The sequence below is a fragment of the Lasioglossum baleicum genome, chromosome 12, assembly GCF_051020765.1.
Source record: "Lasioglossum baleicum chromosome 12, iyLasBale1, whole genome shotgun sequence".
NCBI classification, from domain to species: domain Eukaryota; kingdom Metazoa; phylum Arthropoda; class Insecta; order Hymenoptera; family Halictidae; genus Lasioglossum; species Lasioglossum baleicum.
The window spans coordinates 8,990,977-9,009,371 of NC_134940.1; the positions used below are offsets into that span (position 1 = coordinate 8,990,977).

At 41.7% G+C, this 18,395-nt stretch overlaps 1 protein-coding gene across 14 annotated transcripts in view; it reads left to right on the forward strand.

The window, feature by feature from the left end:
• Sk (small conductance calcium-activated potassium channel) overlaps positions 1 to 18,395 on the forward strand; it is a 268,275-nt gene that overhangs the window by 172,390 nt on the left and 77,490 nt on the right. For all 14 annotated transcript variants that reach the window (XM_076434699.1, XM_076434703.1, XM_076434698.1 and 11 more), the window contains one exon: positions 7,274 to 7,666. In XM_076434699.1, coding sequence (XP_076290814.1) covers positions 7,274 to 7,666 — 393 coding nt within the window. The remainder of the gene's footprint in view (positions 1 to 7,273; positions 7,667 to 18,395) is intronic.

An 18,395-nucleotide genomic window follows, 5' to 3' on the forward strand; every position in this document is an offset into this window, starting at 1 on the left:
GACTGCGGATTTTATGTATTTATGACAAAAATTGGTGTATGTAATTTAAAGCACTAAAAACATTCGGACAATTTAACAACGCCCATCTGTTATTCTCGATTTATTAAAATTGTTGAAAATAGAAAGAAAGTTTTATATGGCTCCTGTGTCTTGCAATTGATGAAGATAATTTTTATTTTGCATAAAGATCCGCAGTCTACTGATCACACACACTTTAAATTAGAATAACTTTTTTTTATGAATAGACCATACGACTTGAATTTCTCTGTAAGGCTAGAAGAATTAGTTTAAAAAATGAGTTTGAAGAAATGCATTTGGTCGGAATTGTGAAAAACAATAGTAAAAATTTATTTGACACTCGACTGCTAAGGGTTAATTTACGATTATTGAGAAGGTAAAGTTGCATCCATGAGGAATTGAAAAGAAAGAAAAAAAATGACTAAAAATGGATAGACACATTATTGTTATTTCTATACACTTTCAGAAATTTTTCGAAAATCCCAGTGTAGAAATGCTCTCCGCAGCCACTGTAAGTTTTTATCTGGAGTTAGGCGTTTAACTGGGATTACCCGTCGAGCAGAGCGGCATTGTGCAGAGCCGGGATCGGGAATCCTGGACTTCCGCTATATTTCCCATTCATTCTCCGCTTTCCGCCGCTAATGGCCCGTGTTTTTAGAAAAATTCGCTGCCGTGACGGTCCGCCGAAAAAGTTTTACGCGGTCCATCCTCTCCCGTCGTATACCCATTTAGCGGTGGTCCATGGTCTACGGTTGCGTGTGTCTTCATCCCCTTGTTCTCGGAAAAATGTTGCAGCACTCGATCTCGTTTCCTTTTTCTAGGTGTACTGTGAATAAGCGAGCCATTCGAACAAAACTGAATCCATCGCTTACGTCGACATAATTAATTCCTTTGGGGTGGACATTCTTTGAAATTTTTTGCAGCAGTATGCGGGGTGGATTGCGCATTATGCCATGTGTACATATGGATTACGATACTTGAGGCTGTGGATATTTATGCGAACACTTTGTTCTAACTGGAATGAGGGAGAAATTTATTTCGACTGAAATATATTCCTACAGGAATAATATTTCTAGTGTATTGCCGAGTATTTTGCATAAATAAATTTCGCAATGTTGCCATAAGCAGCGAGGCTATTTTTCTCAGATTTATACAAACAAAATGAGTGAACGAGGTTACCAAAAGCAGAAACATTTTTCTCCGCTCATCGCCATTTCCACGAACAAATAAATGGAACCCGGGACACCGTATCACCAATTCATGATCCATTTACAATTCATGCGGTTGCATTTTGCAATTCTTTATTCGCGGCTCGTTTCCGCGCGGCGCGGCGCGACCCGATACGTCGTCCTGCGAACAAAACGTTCCCGCGCGCGCGCGCGCGATTCCCAATCTCGAGTTATCTTCTCAGATTGCATCTCTATTTCCTGGAACGTCTTGCGCCGACCAAATTCTTCCGTCGCGGCGTTCGCGGTGCCTTTGTGTCCTTAGAGGAGGTCGACTTCCGGCGCGTACCGTTCGATATATCAGCGCGAAAACGCTGGTGACTCCGTGTCGCGCCGTTTCCACCGGCGAGTAACGCTTGGAAATAGTCACAATGCGCTGGAAAATAGTCGGGAGCAGAATTCTAGGTACACACGAACGTGCTATTTTCGCGTCCCTGAAACGAGTCCTTTTCGCCGTGTGATTTGCTTCGAAATTCTTTGCAATTAGTAATTTCTTGGCAACGTCTACTTAGGAATCCTGTTGAAATGATAGGATTTCTTCTCAGAATCTACCACAGCTGTCAACGTGACATTTGTAGAGCATCTGGAGAACCTTGAAATATCCCATTGAAAAAATTACTCAACTTTACGCTTGTATACCCTAGGTGGGCTTTTTACCTTTGATCTAGATGATGCTGGAAATCCGGCTGTAGATCGGATTTCAAAAAAGCCCTCGGCTAAAACGCGTGACGCCCTTAGTGGTAAAAGCACACCAAATTTCAACTCGATCGCTGAAATGGTTACTGAGAAAAAGGAACACGAGGTTGGCTTATTGTGCACCGAAAAGTTTCCACTGCACTTAAGGGCTTTAAAAGCGTGAAGAAGATTGTTTAAAAATGGAAGATAAACAGGTGCGTCGCACTTGCTTCCCAGATTTGGACGGAAAATGGCTGGCGATCAGCGGTGCAAATTAACTCGCGTCGCGGCCGAAACAAGAGGATGAAAACTGCACGAAGCCAAGGCACCGCTTGAAAAGTTATCATTGCGCTTTCTCCATCGCGTGACAGCGGCCGCACAAAGGCACGCTCGCCGAACAATAACGTAGGCCGAATACACGTCGCCCATTCAAGACAACGAAATCGAGCAACAAAGGGCAGCGAGCAGCCGAAGGGAAACGCCGAATCGCATGGCCCGCCGAGATTGCGTGCGCGAAACAACTGTGCAAACATTAACCCCATACGGGTCTCGTTGAACTCTTTACTCGTTGACCCCATAGAAGTAATCGCTAACGGCGCTAAAGAACTACTTAAAGATTGATTGTTGCAACATTAATGTCACTAGTTTATATTCAAGTGGAGTAAATTAAAGACATTGTTCCTGGGATGAGTAATAGTCATCGTAATTTTAACGTTGAATATAAAGTGTAGTATGTAGTGTTTACGTTCGGGGTGGTAGAGGTGTGCCGGTGTACTTTATTTTAAGTCCTACCTTATGATATCTTTCTTCCTTCAGGAAGCTTTGTGTATTTTTTAATATTCTCGGTTGTAAGACCGTTTTTTATGGCACTTTCATGGTTTATAATCTCCACGATTAATCGAGGGTAGTAAAATACAGGATAACGCTGGCTTTATGACCACTGGGTGTAATCCGTATAAATTATTCTTCTTCGAGCTGATAAAGTAGAGTAACGCTGTACGGTACACATCCAACTAAATAGGGAGACGTAATTTCTGAAATTATATTATAAGAATTCTGGATCGTAAGATAACAGGATTTTCACACATGGAAGTATAATCTAAATAGCTTATGTTTTTTAACATTTCATTAGCTAGCAAACGAAATTTAAAAGTTTCTAATTCTTTTTACGACTCTCAAAAGTTTTTGGGTTTGCGCGACGTTCTCGCGAGTATATTAATGTTGATAGTTTAATAAGTGTGCGTTTAAGGAAGTTAATGAGCGCTTTGCTTGAATATATAATGGAATTAACTTAGAAGGTAAACTGGAGAAGGTAAATGGTGATGAATGTGTCTTAGGCGATGCTGTGTCTTGCAATCTCGACCAACTTTTCATCGTTATTCCTGTCAAAAGCTCCATAATTTATACTTTACAGACGACTGGGTAAATTTATACGAATGCCATATTCTGTCACTGATAATATAGTACAATAATAAAGTTTAGTCACCCGATTATAGCAGGATTCTTCCTCGAAGCAATTTTATGATCCCCGCAGGAATTTTCGAACTTTTCAGGATTTAAATCAAAGCTGCGAGATGGAAATTTGTGATAGGGGCAATTAGGCTGAAAAATATTCACGAAATAATGTCGAAAATTCATGTCAAAAATTCATGTCAAAATTCGGCTTGATTTTGAATGCGTTCCCGTATGAATTTTTTAACTTAAAGCTAAAATATCGCTCTTGATAATAGATGCATTAAGGTCTGCAGTACTGGTTACTTTATACGAGCCAATTTATTAAATAAACATTCCCTCATCATTAATATTTCTCTATTTCGTCACCTTCAGCATTCGGTGTTTCACATTTCTCCACGATTCTGCTCTCTCTCATTTCCCTATTCTACGAAATAGAATGCACCGGGAACCCGGAGCATTTCCCGAGTATTCCCACCGAAACACACTCGACACACTCTTTCCTCGGCTTTTCTCGACACAGTTCCTTGAAAAAAGCCATTCTACATCCTCGACTCGACAGCTTTCGCTTCGCCTGGGAGGACGCCGTTTACCATTTACCGTGAACCCTAACTACGATCGATCTCGACGACTCTCTGCGAAAGATCGCCTACTCCTTGACCGCGATTTCCGGTCATTTTAAATACGCAGTTGTTCGCACACGTCCTAACATAAATACACAACATACAAAATATACAATTACATTTACATATTCACACATTAAAAAGTCCCGAATCATTTAATACACAGTGTTTCCTCCTTTCTCGACATTTTAACAATAAGGGATGGTCACACAGCTAGACCACCCAAAACGAACATTTTCCTAGCATTAACACCGCCTAACAAACGAGGGCAGCTTTCGAAACCAATGCTGAAAATGCGATTAGAAAATACCGAATCATTTTAAACACACTGTTTCCTCCCCTTCTCGATAATCTAACAATAAGGGATGGTCACACAGCTACACCATTCGAAACGAACATTTTCCTAGCATCAACAGCGCTTAACAAACGAGGGTAGCTTTCGAAACCAATGCTGAAAATGCGATTAGAAAATCCCGAATCATTTTAAACACACTGTTTCCTCCCCTTCTCGATAATCTAACAATAAGGGATGGTCACACAGCTACACCATTCGAAACGAACATTTTCCTAGCATTAACACCGCCTAACAAACGAGGGCAGCCATCGAAACCAATGCTGAAAATGCGATTAGAAAATCCCGAATCATTTTAAACACACTGTTTCCTCCCCTTCTCGATAATCTAACAATAAGAAATGGTCACACAGCTACACCATTCGAAACGAACATTTTCCTAGCATCAACAGCGCTTAACAAACGAGGGTAGCTTTCGAAACCAATGCTGAAAACGCGATTAGAAAATCCCAAAGATAGGAGGCCGCACATGGATTACATTACATCGGAAGCCGCAGCGCCCGATAGCAATCGCCACCCCGTTGACCAGAATATCCGGCCGATCCCGCTCTCGATTAGAATCGTCCGGACTTTCCATCAGGTTGGACTCGGTCCACGGTCGTTTCACGAAATAACCCGTCCTCGTAAACTACCTCTCCGTCATCTTATTCCGGAGCGGAGAAAACACGGATAGGCGACGGGAGCCGTACGCGGAACACGTGCGGAACGTGTGTCAGCGAGGCGACACCAGCGCTCGCTGCGAGATTTCCGCTTCCAGTCCTCTCCGTTCCTCCGCGACCCTCTCGCGCACCCACGGTCGGTCGTGTTGGCGGCGTTTCATTCGTATTCCGACACCGTGTCCCGGCCGCTTTTCCATCAACGTTGTTAAGCGCCCGACCGGGACACTCCGCGCCCGCGAATGAAATAAAAACCACCGCGGGGGAAAAAACACCGACACCATTTTTTTTACGGATACTTGATGCTTTACTGGCGACGGACGTGAGGACTACCGGGCCCGCGCCATACTGACCGCCCTATTTTAAATCCGAGGTATTCGCCACGCTGTAGTTCGAGAAATCGCGGATCAAGTCTGCCGTCGCGTCGCTTGGAGAGGATTTATTCTGCGATTTTTAGTAGTGGGACCGATGGGGTGAGTTAACACGGAGTTGGGAGTGGCGAAAATTGTTTATGGTATAAGAAACCCCTTCAATAAAGCCTGAAAATTGAAGAGAAGCAGAAAACCTTGGATAAACATCTTCGAGTCTTCTTCACATGAAGACACAATCCTGTTTGCCCCTGCATAAAACTTCTTTAACACTCTTAGCAAGCCACAAGGGTGAACCCTTCAAACGCTAGTCACACTACAACATCTCCCCTTGAACTATTTAACACTTTACCTACCGGAAGCCTATTAATAGGATTTTCAATAATTGTGCTGTACCGAAAGTAAGCATAGAAATTTTCGTCTACATTGCAATCTTGAATGAAACTATTAGATGACTTTACTGAGGGTGACTTGTTAGTTCAAAATGAAAATTGCTGTTGCTATTCAACGTTCCAGTAAAAAGTGTTCAGGCATGTACCATACATTTTTCAAAATTATGCAATAATCACCGGTCGGTAATGTGTTAACAATGTAAGTTACGAACTTACGAAGTATAATTCCGATTACGAGGTATTAAATTTTTATCTTGTGCAAGAAATTCGAAAATCGTATTTTGTTGGTGCGAAGGTAACGGTTGAATTCTTTGCGTCGTTATTATTTTAACGAAAATTTTCTTCCCGACGAATATTTCCATTCCTCGCATACGGTACCCACTTCTGTGCCGTAAGAAGTCTTTTCACCCTGCTTCGAGGGTTTTCTAACAGAGTTGCCGCGCACTAAAGATTTCTCCCGACCCTTTCGCACATTTCTTCCAGGCCGTCGCTACTCTATTCTAGCTCTCTCAGACAAGCTGCAGTGGCATTAACCTAGAAAAGCTTCGGTTTGATCGTGCCGAAGCGGGCGTACCGTACCGACTGTCTGTCACGTTGATCCCTGTTTTCTCCAAAACGCCATTATTTCCGACGTCCGGCGCATCGATTATCCACTCTGAAACGTTTCCGCATCGTCGACAAACCGACCACGAGAACCTACTCGTCGGGAACTCTTTCAAAGAACCTATTGTTCGTTATTTAACCGCGAGTTCCGCTGATTCTCTCGCGATTCCCTACACTGTTTTATAATTCTTCTTTCTATGTTTCGTAATTTCATTTCTGCATATCATAATTCTACTTCGCTCGTACTTTTACTCATAAAAATAAATACAGCTCTCACAAGGGAAGGATCCCAAGTGTCCGACCACGATTTTGATAATTTTTTGTGAGATGATGGTATATGAATCCCTAATCACGTATGCAAAATATTAGCTGTAGTTACTCAATAGTTATAAAAATATAAACAATTAATGTTGCATACCTGTGAATCACGCAACCTGCTTACACGGCTAATGGAACTTCGAAAACTACAGCTCAAATTATGGTATATCAACACGGTGTGAAACTTTAATTTTTATGTCTTTAAAACTATTGGGTAACTACACCTAATACTGGCATACATAACTAGGGATCCATATACCATTATCTCACAAAAAATTATCAAAATCGAAGTCGGACACTTGGGGTCCTTCCCGTGTCAGAGATGTTATCCTCCCAAGGGTTGATTTCTCAAAGAACGAGGAGGGACCAGTTAGCCTCCGCTTCAACTGTATCCTGTAAAGACCTAATCAAAGACAATGGCTCTCAATCACGGTACTCTGAAGAGGCTCGCCACGTAAAGGTTATCCTCATCAGGCTAGTATCTGGACTTGGGGGAGTGTACGAAGGTGGGGGATGAACGGGGGTGCGAAGTAGACGGAGATGTGATGGTGTAGGGAATAATTAGTGAAAGTGGCCTGTAATTTTTGCAGCTCCGGAAGCCAGTGTCGACTCTCTCGATCCCGGGGGCGATGAAGAACAGCGGCGGCGTTGCCGGTGGCGGAGGCATGGGTGGCGCTGGGGGTGTCGGCGGAGGTGCTGGTTGCGGTAGCGGGGGTGCTACCGGAACCGGTGAGGACGCCGGTATCGCCCTCGTTGGCTTCCACTCGGAGTATCCAGGGGGTGGCGGGTCGATCAAGGGCCCGTCCGGAAGCATTGGACCCGGGTCCAAGCACAAACCCAACGTCGGTTACCGGCTGGGCAGACGGAAGGCCCTGTTCGAGAAGCGGAAACGCATCAGCGACTACGCGCTCGTCATGGGCATGTTCGGCATCATCGTGATGGTCATCGAGAACGAACTGTCCAGCGCCGGTGTCTACACCAAGGTGAGTCTCCAACTTACATTTTGTCTGACGAACCTCTGACTCTATATTATTTATTATAAAAAGCTTCACAATAAGTAACTTTCAACGAAGATGTATGGCAATTTATTAGTTCCTGTAAGAATATTTCGAAAAAACGACAATAGAACCTGTTAGAGTAAAGGTTCTTAAACTGTGGTCCGCGAAACAATTTTCACATTAATTTTACATCCCCCAACTTTTCGCTTTTATTCAAATAACTCATTTAATAAAAGTCGTAAATGGTCAAGACTTTTTGTATTTGTTGTTACTTAACTAGTTATTAAGATAACTAAACAATGATTAGTAAAAATTTAATTATTTCCATTCAACTGCAAATACATTTTTACGAATATTTATTATAACGTAGTGCCTATGAGATTATTGAGCCAGAAATTGTCCGCAAAAAAAAAATTGTTCAAGAGGGGGGGCCTCGGACTACATCAGTTTAAGAACCCCTGTGTTAGACAGTTCAAACAATATCTTATTTTCTGTAAAAATGTTTGGCAAGGCTTTGCTTGCAAAAGAAATAGTAGGCAGTCTGTTACTTCTCAGAAAATATTTGATAACGTGTCACTCCTTACAAGAATATTCGAGTATTTTTTTTATCGATCTCCGCCCGTATTGAGGGGGTGGAAACGGTCTCCGAAGTTAGGGGTTGCAAATACATACATTCAGATCAACTGGAAACTATCAGAGCTAGAGAAATTTGATTGTATAAGGATATTCCAAAAACTGCATTTATTTAATTTTGACAGGCTCGATCTAGTTATCCTGCAATGATATTATCCGCGAATCAAAACGGCCAACTTCAAGCCGAGTTTCGATTAAAGGAACAGTGAAACAGTATATGTATAAAGGAATATTTCCTTTGCAATTATTCAGAGCGGAAGAATAGCGATTTCGCGCGTCGATTACCAGCGTTCTTCGCGACGAGGGGAAGTTCGGATTTCGCGTTTCTGCGAGGGGTAAAAGTTTTAATGTCTTACGTCGAAGAGCAACAAAAGCGAGCATCGACTTTTCATCAGCCGGGGCTTAATTGATTCAGCAACCTGGCAAGAAGCTTCGGGCGTGTTCAGTTTCCATCTCGGTGTTTCTTATGCAAATCGGTAGCCAGGACGAAACTTTTCAAAGTCGAGCCTCGGGCCGCGGGTATTAATGAGCGTAACAGAGATAGTAATATACGGATCGTCGTTCCACGGGATGCATTAACGAGGGCGTCTCGACGCTTAATAACGCGGGGACGAATGATGATCGGCGCGATGCAATGATCTCCGCGCTTCGATATCAGCCCCGATGGAACTCGCACGCGATAAAAGTTCGCACACGTGATTTCGATGCAAATGCACCGGGGCTGACGGTGTTCGTTTACGTGCACCGCCGCGCATAATTCTACCATGCAAATCGAAACCGATTCGTTGCAACTGGACCGGCGCGGCGGCGCACCAGTCACGATTTTCTGGCAACCGAGATTCCAGACACCGTTATCGTAGTAATTACCTGGTAGTCCTATATTGACTGCTATGTTGCTATATTTGCTGTCTGCAAATGTTTTCGAGATGGGTACATTGGTCGATAAATTTTGGAAATTACTGGAATAGGGTTTATGCCGAGTTTATCTTAAACGGCGCCATTTCATTGTATCAGACGTATTCAGAATGAAAAGAATAGAAAATGTTTAATTTCGACAAAAATAGTAGTACTTTACTTGGACAAAATTTTGGGAACAGAATTACTACCTCAAAGCTGAACAGAAAAATTGTTACGAAGCGAAATAAATAAACTTCTTTTTCACTCCGGATTGTGTCACCGAAAATGGAATACGGAATGACTAACACAATGTTTCACCGCGGATTTATAATCCCCGCTGAAATATTCATATAATTCTTCAATATTTGGAAACCAGCCGCCCACTCGCCATATCGTAACAAGACGAATATTTTCCGCAAATATTTTCCCGGTGTAACAAGATGCATGATTCAGAAATGTTCGTGTCGAACGGCGAATTCGGCCGGTCCTGTCCATCAATTCGACACGTTTTTCCGAGGGCTGTGTGCCAGAGAGAGAGACGGGGCTGTATCGAACAGCCGTAAGATAAATTGAGAGATTCGCTGCTCGAGATTCGTTTTTTTCCCCCAGCAATTTTGCGAAATGTGCAACGCTGCGGACCTGACGTGCCCGCCTGAAAAATGACAGACTAAACGAGCGTTAGATCAATATTCTGAACGTTAAATAGTTCAACAAAAATATTGAATATATATAGGTTTATTAGTAGCTTGTGGAGCTCAGGTATAAAAATATATTTCGCCTTCTAATAATTTTAATAAATCGAGAATTACATTTCCTGGTGTAAGAACATTTCTCTAGTCAGCGGAGAAGAGTTTTTACATGAATGCACAGGAATCTAGTTAAATATCAAGATGGTTCTTCGGTATTAAACACGAAACCAGATGGAGCAGAAAAATCATTTCTGAGCTCGCCGTTAAGAATCTCTCGGAAAGCATATAGGAATGTTTGCAGGCCATTTTTTCGCGTCGATTTGGCCCGCAGCTCTCTGTACAAACGAATTTCCGCACGAGGCCGGAGCGAAAACCGAGCGGAAGACGAGGCAATATCTTCGGAGCAAGTCGTCGGAAAGGCGGGGCCAAGGGAAATAAAATCGAACGTCAGCCTTAAAAGCGGCGCGAGTCGAGCCGATACGGTTTCTAAATAGAAGAAGAAAGAAAAGAGGAAAGAGCTCGGCAAACACCGCCTTTGAAGTTGACGCTTGCGATCAGTAGCGACCCCGCCGCCGCCATTTCGTTTCTTCCACGGGCTCGTTAATGCGATTTAATTCGCTTTTTTCCACCGAGGATCCGAGATCCGCTTTCCTCCGGAATCCCTTTGAACGCTGGAAAAACTTTCGTTCGGCCATGTAACCGAATAGTCGGGGACCAGGGATGCTGGAAGAAACGTTAATGACTATTGTGCTCGCGAGCTTTTTGCCCTTAGAGGGAGAAGAACGGGGGGCTGTTTGTAAATTAGTCGGCTCCCGTGTCGGGATCGGTGTTTTCTACCAAGGAAAATGATTGTTACAATGTTCAGACGATTTCGAAACGTTTTGTGGTCTTCAATTTTTATTTGCGAATCATTCTTTTGCAAACTATTTTTCTATTTGAGTGTAAATGTTAATTCTCGAATGAGAGAATGTACCTCAAATAAACACACATTGTGCCATTTTTGTAGAACAATTTTCCAGAATAAACGGAATAAATAGAATTACTTTATTGGATAGGATGAAAGTTTGCCAAATATTCTTACCGCAGAGACGTCGTTGAATCCCAGAAAGAGAATTTTGAACGCACAGGTTTCATTAAATGTTTAAATGCGGAAATGTACTTGAAGTAAGCATTGTGCCAATTCGTAGAACAATTTTCCAAAATGAACGGAGCAAGTAGAATTAAAATGACTTTATTGGATAGATGAAAGTTTGCCACATATTCTTACTACGGGGACGTCGTTGAATCCCAGAAAGAGTATATTGAAGGCACAGCGAAGCGCTAAATAATTAAATGTGAAAATGCGTCTCGGAGAATGCGCTGTGTTGTTTTATAGGGAATCTGGTGTAAGAGGGATAGTACAGGGTGTAAGAGTTCCCCTTGTGTAACTGATCCTATACAACAGTACGTGACTCGGGGGGAAACCACTATGTCTTATATTTCGGTGGCACATCCGAAGCTTCGGTCTCTGCGGCCGATAGAGGCTCTCAGGATACTTGGACTTTTTGCCAGGCCTTCCGGCGATGGCATGGTGCATAGACTTTGCACGTTATGCAAGGATTAGGATCACCGGATGCCGGGCGTCTTCGTTGTAGTAACGTGATAAAAATAGGTCGGGAGTGCTTTTTCCCTGGTCCATGATAGAGATTAAAGGATAGAGGCGATGCGCTATCGCCGAACCCAAATTGACTCGCGAAAAACTCCGACAAACAGAAAAAATCCTCATCGAATCAATGTCGAACATCTCAACTTACCAGACAACGGATCTCTGTCTGCATTTACTGTACGTGCGAATATCTCAAACACAAATTCATAATGTTTTTCTTTCATTTATAACAAAAAGAATCTCTTCAATGAAAAACATTTTCACCTAGCTTTAATATCTCGTTTCTAATTAAAAGAATCTATCAACTAATGGAAGAAATGTTTACCTTACTTCGATCTCCATAAAAATGATTAAACATAAATTACAATATTTCAATTTTATTTTTAGCACGAGGAATCTTCTAGCCAATGAACGAAATGTTTACCTCACTTCGAACTCCATAAAAATGATTAAACATGAAATACAATATCCCGATTTTATTTTTAGTACCAGGAACTTGAAATTTTTTCTAGCATTGTTTCTCTATAGAAGAAGTACATTTTTACTAACGCGTAATTACGGTTCCTTTAAAATATGTCGGTGTATGAAACTAGGAGAGCTGATATTAATTGGAGTTGTAGATTTGAATTTTCCGTGCATGATGCGTCCCGTAAATGCGCCACGGCGCGACTGATTAATATCGGAATCGAATCGGTCTCGCAGAGCGCATACACCAGTCGAATTCCTCCGCCATCTGAATACTTGACGTAAATTTCTCATCGGGTTTTCTGAGGTGCAATTGCAAGGAACGCGAGCCCGAGCAATGATTTATCAACGATACGTCGGAATCGTGTTCGGAATTCAATTGGTACGACGCCGGTGGCGGTGCAGACCGTCAGTCGAGACCTCGTATATGCATATTTTTAATTTTTATACCGTTTTTATTTCTCCGTTTTTATCGTTCCCCATCGCGGTAGTTATTCAATTCATTTTATCTCATACTTCTCAGCAATTTATGCTATCGACCTGTAATCTAAATCAACGGATTTATCCGAGCGTTAAACCACCGTCGGTTTATCAATAACGGGAAACCGACAGTTCGTCTATCGGAGTTATTTTTTCCCGGTTAATAAACGGCGAATATTTAAAAAAGACTCGAAATCGATTTCCCACGTATCATTTATTATACACGAAAAGTATTTCCGATTCAGAAGAGGCGTTGCTGCGAACTATTGTACATTTATTTCTAGCATAGGTCCAACATTTTTTCTGTGGAATTTTTTGCGCTCCTACTATAATTAAGTCCTTCAGCCGATCATCCCGTTTATTTACGAGCGAGGCCCGAAAGAGAAGAGAACGAGTGACGAGCATGAGCGGGTCCTCGCAACAAGAACGCCCTAAATATAATAACGAACTCAGCCATAAAATAGCTGACCTGAAAACTTTGGGTTTGATGGATTCATCCTCCTCCGACGATATACGAGTCCAGGCTCACGATCCCGACGAACTTTTACAGCGTATTTAACGGGGACGAAGGATAAAAACCGCTTCTTCCACGGGGATTATCATTTTCGCGGGATCCGAGCCGATGAGATCGCGAAGGGCCGGGACGAATTCATCTGCTCGAGATCCTTAATCCCTCGTTACGATCATTCTCCTCAGGATTCTGAGATTTATTAGAGCAGGATTCCAGGACTCCCTCCCTCCTTCCTTCTTCGACCGCCATTTTGCCTTTTGCTGCGGCGAAGTTGCATTTTCCCGTGCAAATATTGAGTTTGTTAAGCTCTACACACGATAGGATAAATAGAAAACGCTGTCTACGGAATAGGCAAACATAAATATTTTAGGTAAACAAACGCGACGATACTCGGTGGGAAGTTGTCACACAATGTGGACTCTTTATGGCCTTTTAACAGTTCAGCCGATAAAGGGGCTATTGTTTTTAAATCATTGAGACATTGTGAGAAGGCAAATTAATTCAAAGAAATTACAACTAGACTGCGGATTCGATGCATTTATGATAAAACTGAATACGCACAATTTAAAGCAGTGGTCATATTAAAAAGATCTAAGCACATCAGTGAAACTAATGCTTCAGCTTAATAAAATAATTAAGAGAATAACAAATTTTTTATTTAGCTATATAATATTTTTTTTTTTGTAAAGACGCCTTTTACTAGCGATAATAGTATGTACTTGGAAGCTTAGAAATATCTCTTTCACAATAACGATTGTTACAAATTTTTTAACAGGGTACTATGATGAAGATAAAATGGAAAATGGTATGTAAACAATTTGTGGCAGAGTAAAGGTTTGCTTTATCTCGGTTTCCGGATGCCTCGAGGTCGAATTGGGGTTAGTATACTCCGCCTCGGATTTTCCACTGCAATGGGACGTTCCGCGGATAAATGACTAGTTCGGTATTTTCCATTTTCACGTCTCCATGCCCCATGATAATCCCTTCGTCAACTTACCCGGGCATCTTAAAGTTGTTTGCGCGCGTCTAACGTGAGCCAGATTCAGAAAGACGTGTCCCGAATTCCGGATCAAAGCTAATGCATTCTGTTACTTTGTGGACCACGCTTTCTGGCCTTGATTGAATTTTACAGAGATACGCCGCGACAGCAACGTCGGGTCCGCCTCTTTGAAATTACCGACTCTGTTTTTGCTCGATATATTATACAATGCATTATGCATTTTTAATTTTTCGTTGCCCCGGCTCGACCCCGTAATCGTTCGATAATTAAACCGCTCGAATAACTGATCCACGATGGGACATTTTCCGGGTTCATTTAAATGCTAAACCTGATTGCCGAACGGTTTCTTGTCGATAACAAAAACGATTTGGATGTCTTGCGAAAGTCGAGCGATAGCAAAATTAACCTTTAGCAGTCGAGGGGGTGACTCAGTGTCACCACTAAAAATATTGCTGTACTATTATTGTTTACACTATTATATCAATTTCAGGCTGCTCTTTACTTTACCGGACTCAACATTTGTGCCTTTCTCCTATAAATTATGATGTATTTGGTATGTAATCCAGTAGATTTGTACCCGGGGCGGCTGCAGATCGAAGTTTCGATCCTATAGGATCAATGGTTCAGGAGTTATGCTTGCTTAAAGTTGAACAATCTGCAGTGTTTTTGACAGGTAAGGGCGCCGCCATATTGGATTGTAGTGACGGTCGCGCGCTGCTTACCCAGCATAATAATTAATTAGTTGGTTGGTGATTAGATCGGGGGGGGGAGGGGGGTTGGAGCAAGGACCGACGGTTCTGCTCGGTAAGCAGGTCGCATTTTTCAAAAACACTGAAAACATAACTCCTGGACCCATTATTCCTACAAGATCAAAACTCCGATCTGCAACCGCCCCGGGTACAAATCTACTGGATTACGTACCAAATACATCATAATTTATAGCAGAAAGGCACAAATTCCGAGTCCGGTAAAGCAAAGATCAGCTTCAATTTCATATTCATAATATGAAAAAAAATATATACAATGTAATTATTCTAGGTCGGAAGAAATGTTTAACTTCCAAGTTAAAATAATTCTTCTTGTCCAATCGTATAAAAGTTGAACAACTGATCAAAAATGTCCGACAAGTTCCTGGAGATTCAGCAAGTGTTTGAAAAAGCGACGCAAAGAACTAACAATGTAAGAAGATTATGATCTCCGCGGAGCCGGGGCGACAAATTAATACTTCCTGCCACGGGGTGGAAAGTTGAGGAAAGGGCGGAGGGTGGGGAAATTAATAGAAAAGCGTCTAGCTGCCACCGCACGCGATCCTGGCGCCGGAGTGAGAGAGAAATATAGTAACTGAGATGGAGATAGAGAGGGATCCAAGGGACATACGCCAACGAACATGAACTAGTTACTTAAATCTACCGCTGCCACCCCCTTCGTCATTGGCAGAGGGCCAATGATACGCGCCGCATGTGGCCGCTACCAATCTACCGCAGTTATCTCCGGAATCTCGTATAATAGTACGCGATACCGTGAACTTTCCGTCCAGAAACGGCATTCCTTCTAATTCAGGGGCTATCTGTTCACTGTCAATTTCGCGGTTCACGCTGATTTCAACATTCGGCGCGCGATGCTGAATCGAGTCAAAGGGGCGAGTTTGCCCTGTTAGATTACGCTTGTTAGCTCACTGAGAACGTTTATGCGCGTACTACGCTTGCCTCTTTTCACCGTCTCAAAGAGACATAATTCGTGGAATCCTTCATTCGTGAAAGTTACAATCAGTGTCCATAACTGTTATAACCAACAAGAAAAAAAGTCATAGAATAACGAGTATTTCATCGACTAAAATCGTATTCGTTACAAATAAGGATTATAAGTAACCGAAATTTTGTTTCTCTTGTTGGTAAATGTTACCGTTGAGACAAATTCATTTCGATCACTTATAACAGTTATCAACGGGAGAAATTTATTTCGATCGTTCACAACAGTTATCGATAAGAGAAATTTATTTCGATCGCTCATAACAGTTACTGATGAAGGAAATTTGTAATAGTTATTATAATAGTACAGTTGTTATATATATAGTAATAGTACAACTTTCAAATGGTAGACAATCAATTATCTCATAAATTTTTTATTCGTAAAATTAATTGCTACAATCAGAATTTAATATGACAAACAAACAGATTTTGTGTTGTCCTTATTCTCCGTTGAGTCGTCATTTCTCACATTGATAACTGTTATGAGTGATCGAAATGAACTTCTCTCATCGGTAACTGTTATCGATATCAGTTATCGAGGAGGATCGAATTTTTTGGACTCTAATAACTGTTATTTATAATCAAAAAGTATAAAAATCGATTATTTCAAACATTTTGTTCTTCGAATTTTTTTTGTATTATGTGTGCATTATCTTAAATTTCAATAATAATCAATTTTTTATTAATGATTTTTATCATAGAAAATCTTAGAATAACTGTTATTTTTGGTTCCTGGTTACAATTGGTTTCGAAAATTTGTAGTCTGTACGAAAAATAAATTTTTGCATTTACTTATTATTTTATGCAAGAATTGAAAGAAAAAAGCTGAAGTAAAAAACATATTTTCCAGCTTATCGTACCGTGATCATCGTTCCAGCCAACCCCCATTTATGTAACAGGGTTGTAGTTCATCTGTGAAAAAAAAAACGCCAGAGTAGATCTTTCCGAGAGCCATAAACCCAAGGACTCATTTTATCGATATTATTACGTGAAAATGTTTATTACTATGAACGGGCAAAAAGTTTTATTATTTTCTCCATTATCGGAATTATTACAGAGATGGGTATAAAACGGAGTGCTATTATTAATATCGTTATATACAAGAGAAAACAATGAAATTTTATTCGATGGTAGTTCGGTTCGAGTATTAGTAAATTCCTTGTCGCTTATGGAAACCTACTTCCAGCCTAATCCAGTCAACTTTTCTAACTAGGAAGCTCTCGACCCCGTAATTCGTTTAACGCCGTCATATTGAGAACAGTAATTATGACAGGTGGCTAATGTTATTAGAAAGTGGGGCTTGTCAGCCGGTTCGTTAGAAGCGAAGCCCTATGGCATCGGGTAGGTCAGAAAGTTAGGGTGTTATCGTCAAGTCCTGCGACCGAACAACTGACAGATTGCGCTTGAACTTTCAAATCCACATTTTAGGTTCGCCAACTCGCTGGTTCAACCACTTACAGTAGAAAATTTTAAGGTAACAAAGCACGTTACAAGGACTTTGTACGTATAATTTTTATACAGACAGTCGCCATGAAATTTCCTCTCATTTTCAACTTAATAAAATCCTGGAAGTTTCGAACGTCCAATTAATTTCTGTTCAAGCAGATAATCGAAAGTATGACGTCCCCCTACAAGAATTCATCGTAGAGTTACAAGAAGCATTATTGACTGTTATCTAGACCACGATCTATTAATCATCGAGTTAATAGACTGGATGAGTAGCAAGATTAACGACGAAGACTTCTTATCTACTCTTTAAACTTCGTTGAAATTCCTTAACAGCCTCAGCAAGTTCTTCGTTCGCTTGCAGTGTACATTTACACGTTACACGTCACACAAGATACACATACACAGTCTCTTCAAACAACTTCTTGATCGTGTCACGCAAAACTACACGATGCTCAATTCATCAAGTGAAGCTTTATAAGACAATCTCAGACAACCTAAATTATTTATGTTTCTGGATAAAGAGCATTCAATTACATTCACGTTTCTAATTATCATCGTCAATTCAAAAAACAGCGAACTCACCCAATTTCTGCATGAAGGTCGCCCGACCAAAAAATCTCTTTCCGATCCGGCGTGCTAGAATCTTCGCGATTATCGTTTCTCGCGCAAACAAACCGCACGAGAAAAACAACAACGGATCTACTCAGCGAAAGCATCAACAATTAAGTACCAAGCAGTCCGTAACAGGAACTCGCTAATTGCTGCAGGCAGTGCCGGTGGCTAAAGGCTCTATCTTGGTGTTTGTACTTTTTCGCGAATAAGGGGTGCGAGGCAGTGGGGTTGCCAGCGATAAATGCCTAACCCGCCAATTAACAAAGTCAAACAGCTAAACGTCGCCTGTGAATGGTGGGGGATGAATGTTTGACGGTGTTTGACCCACCGGCGGCCTCGCGTGCATTATTTGCGGCCGCGGGAATGTTAAGTGGGGGTAAGCCACTCGAGCTGCGCGATTTAATAATTCAAGTTCCGGGCATCGGGTTCCCGAAGGGTGTAATTCCGCGAAACGCGACCACGGATTTCACGGCCGCGACTCGCGAAGTTTGTTCTCGGCCGCGAAAACTTACGCCAAGTGTCCACTCGAGGATTCAAACATCCCTCGGCGGCCGGCTCTCATATCTGCGACCACTCCACACGGAA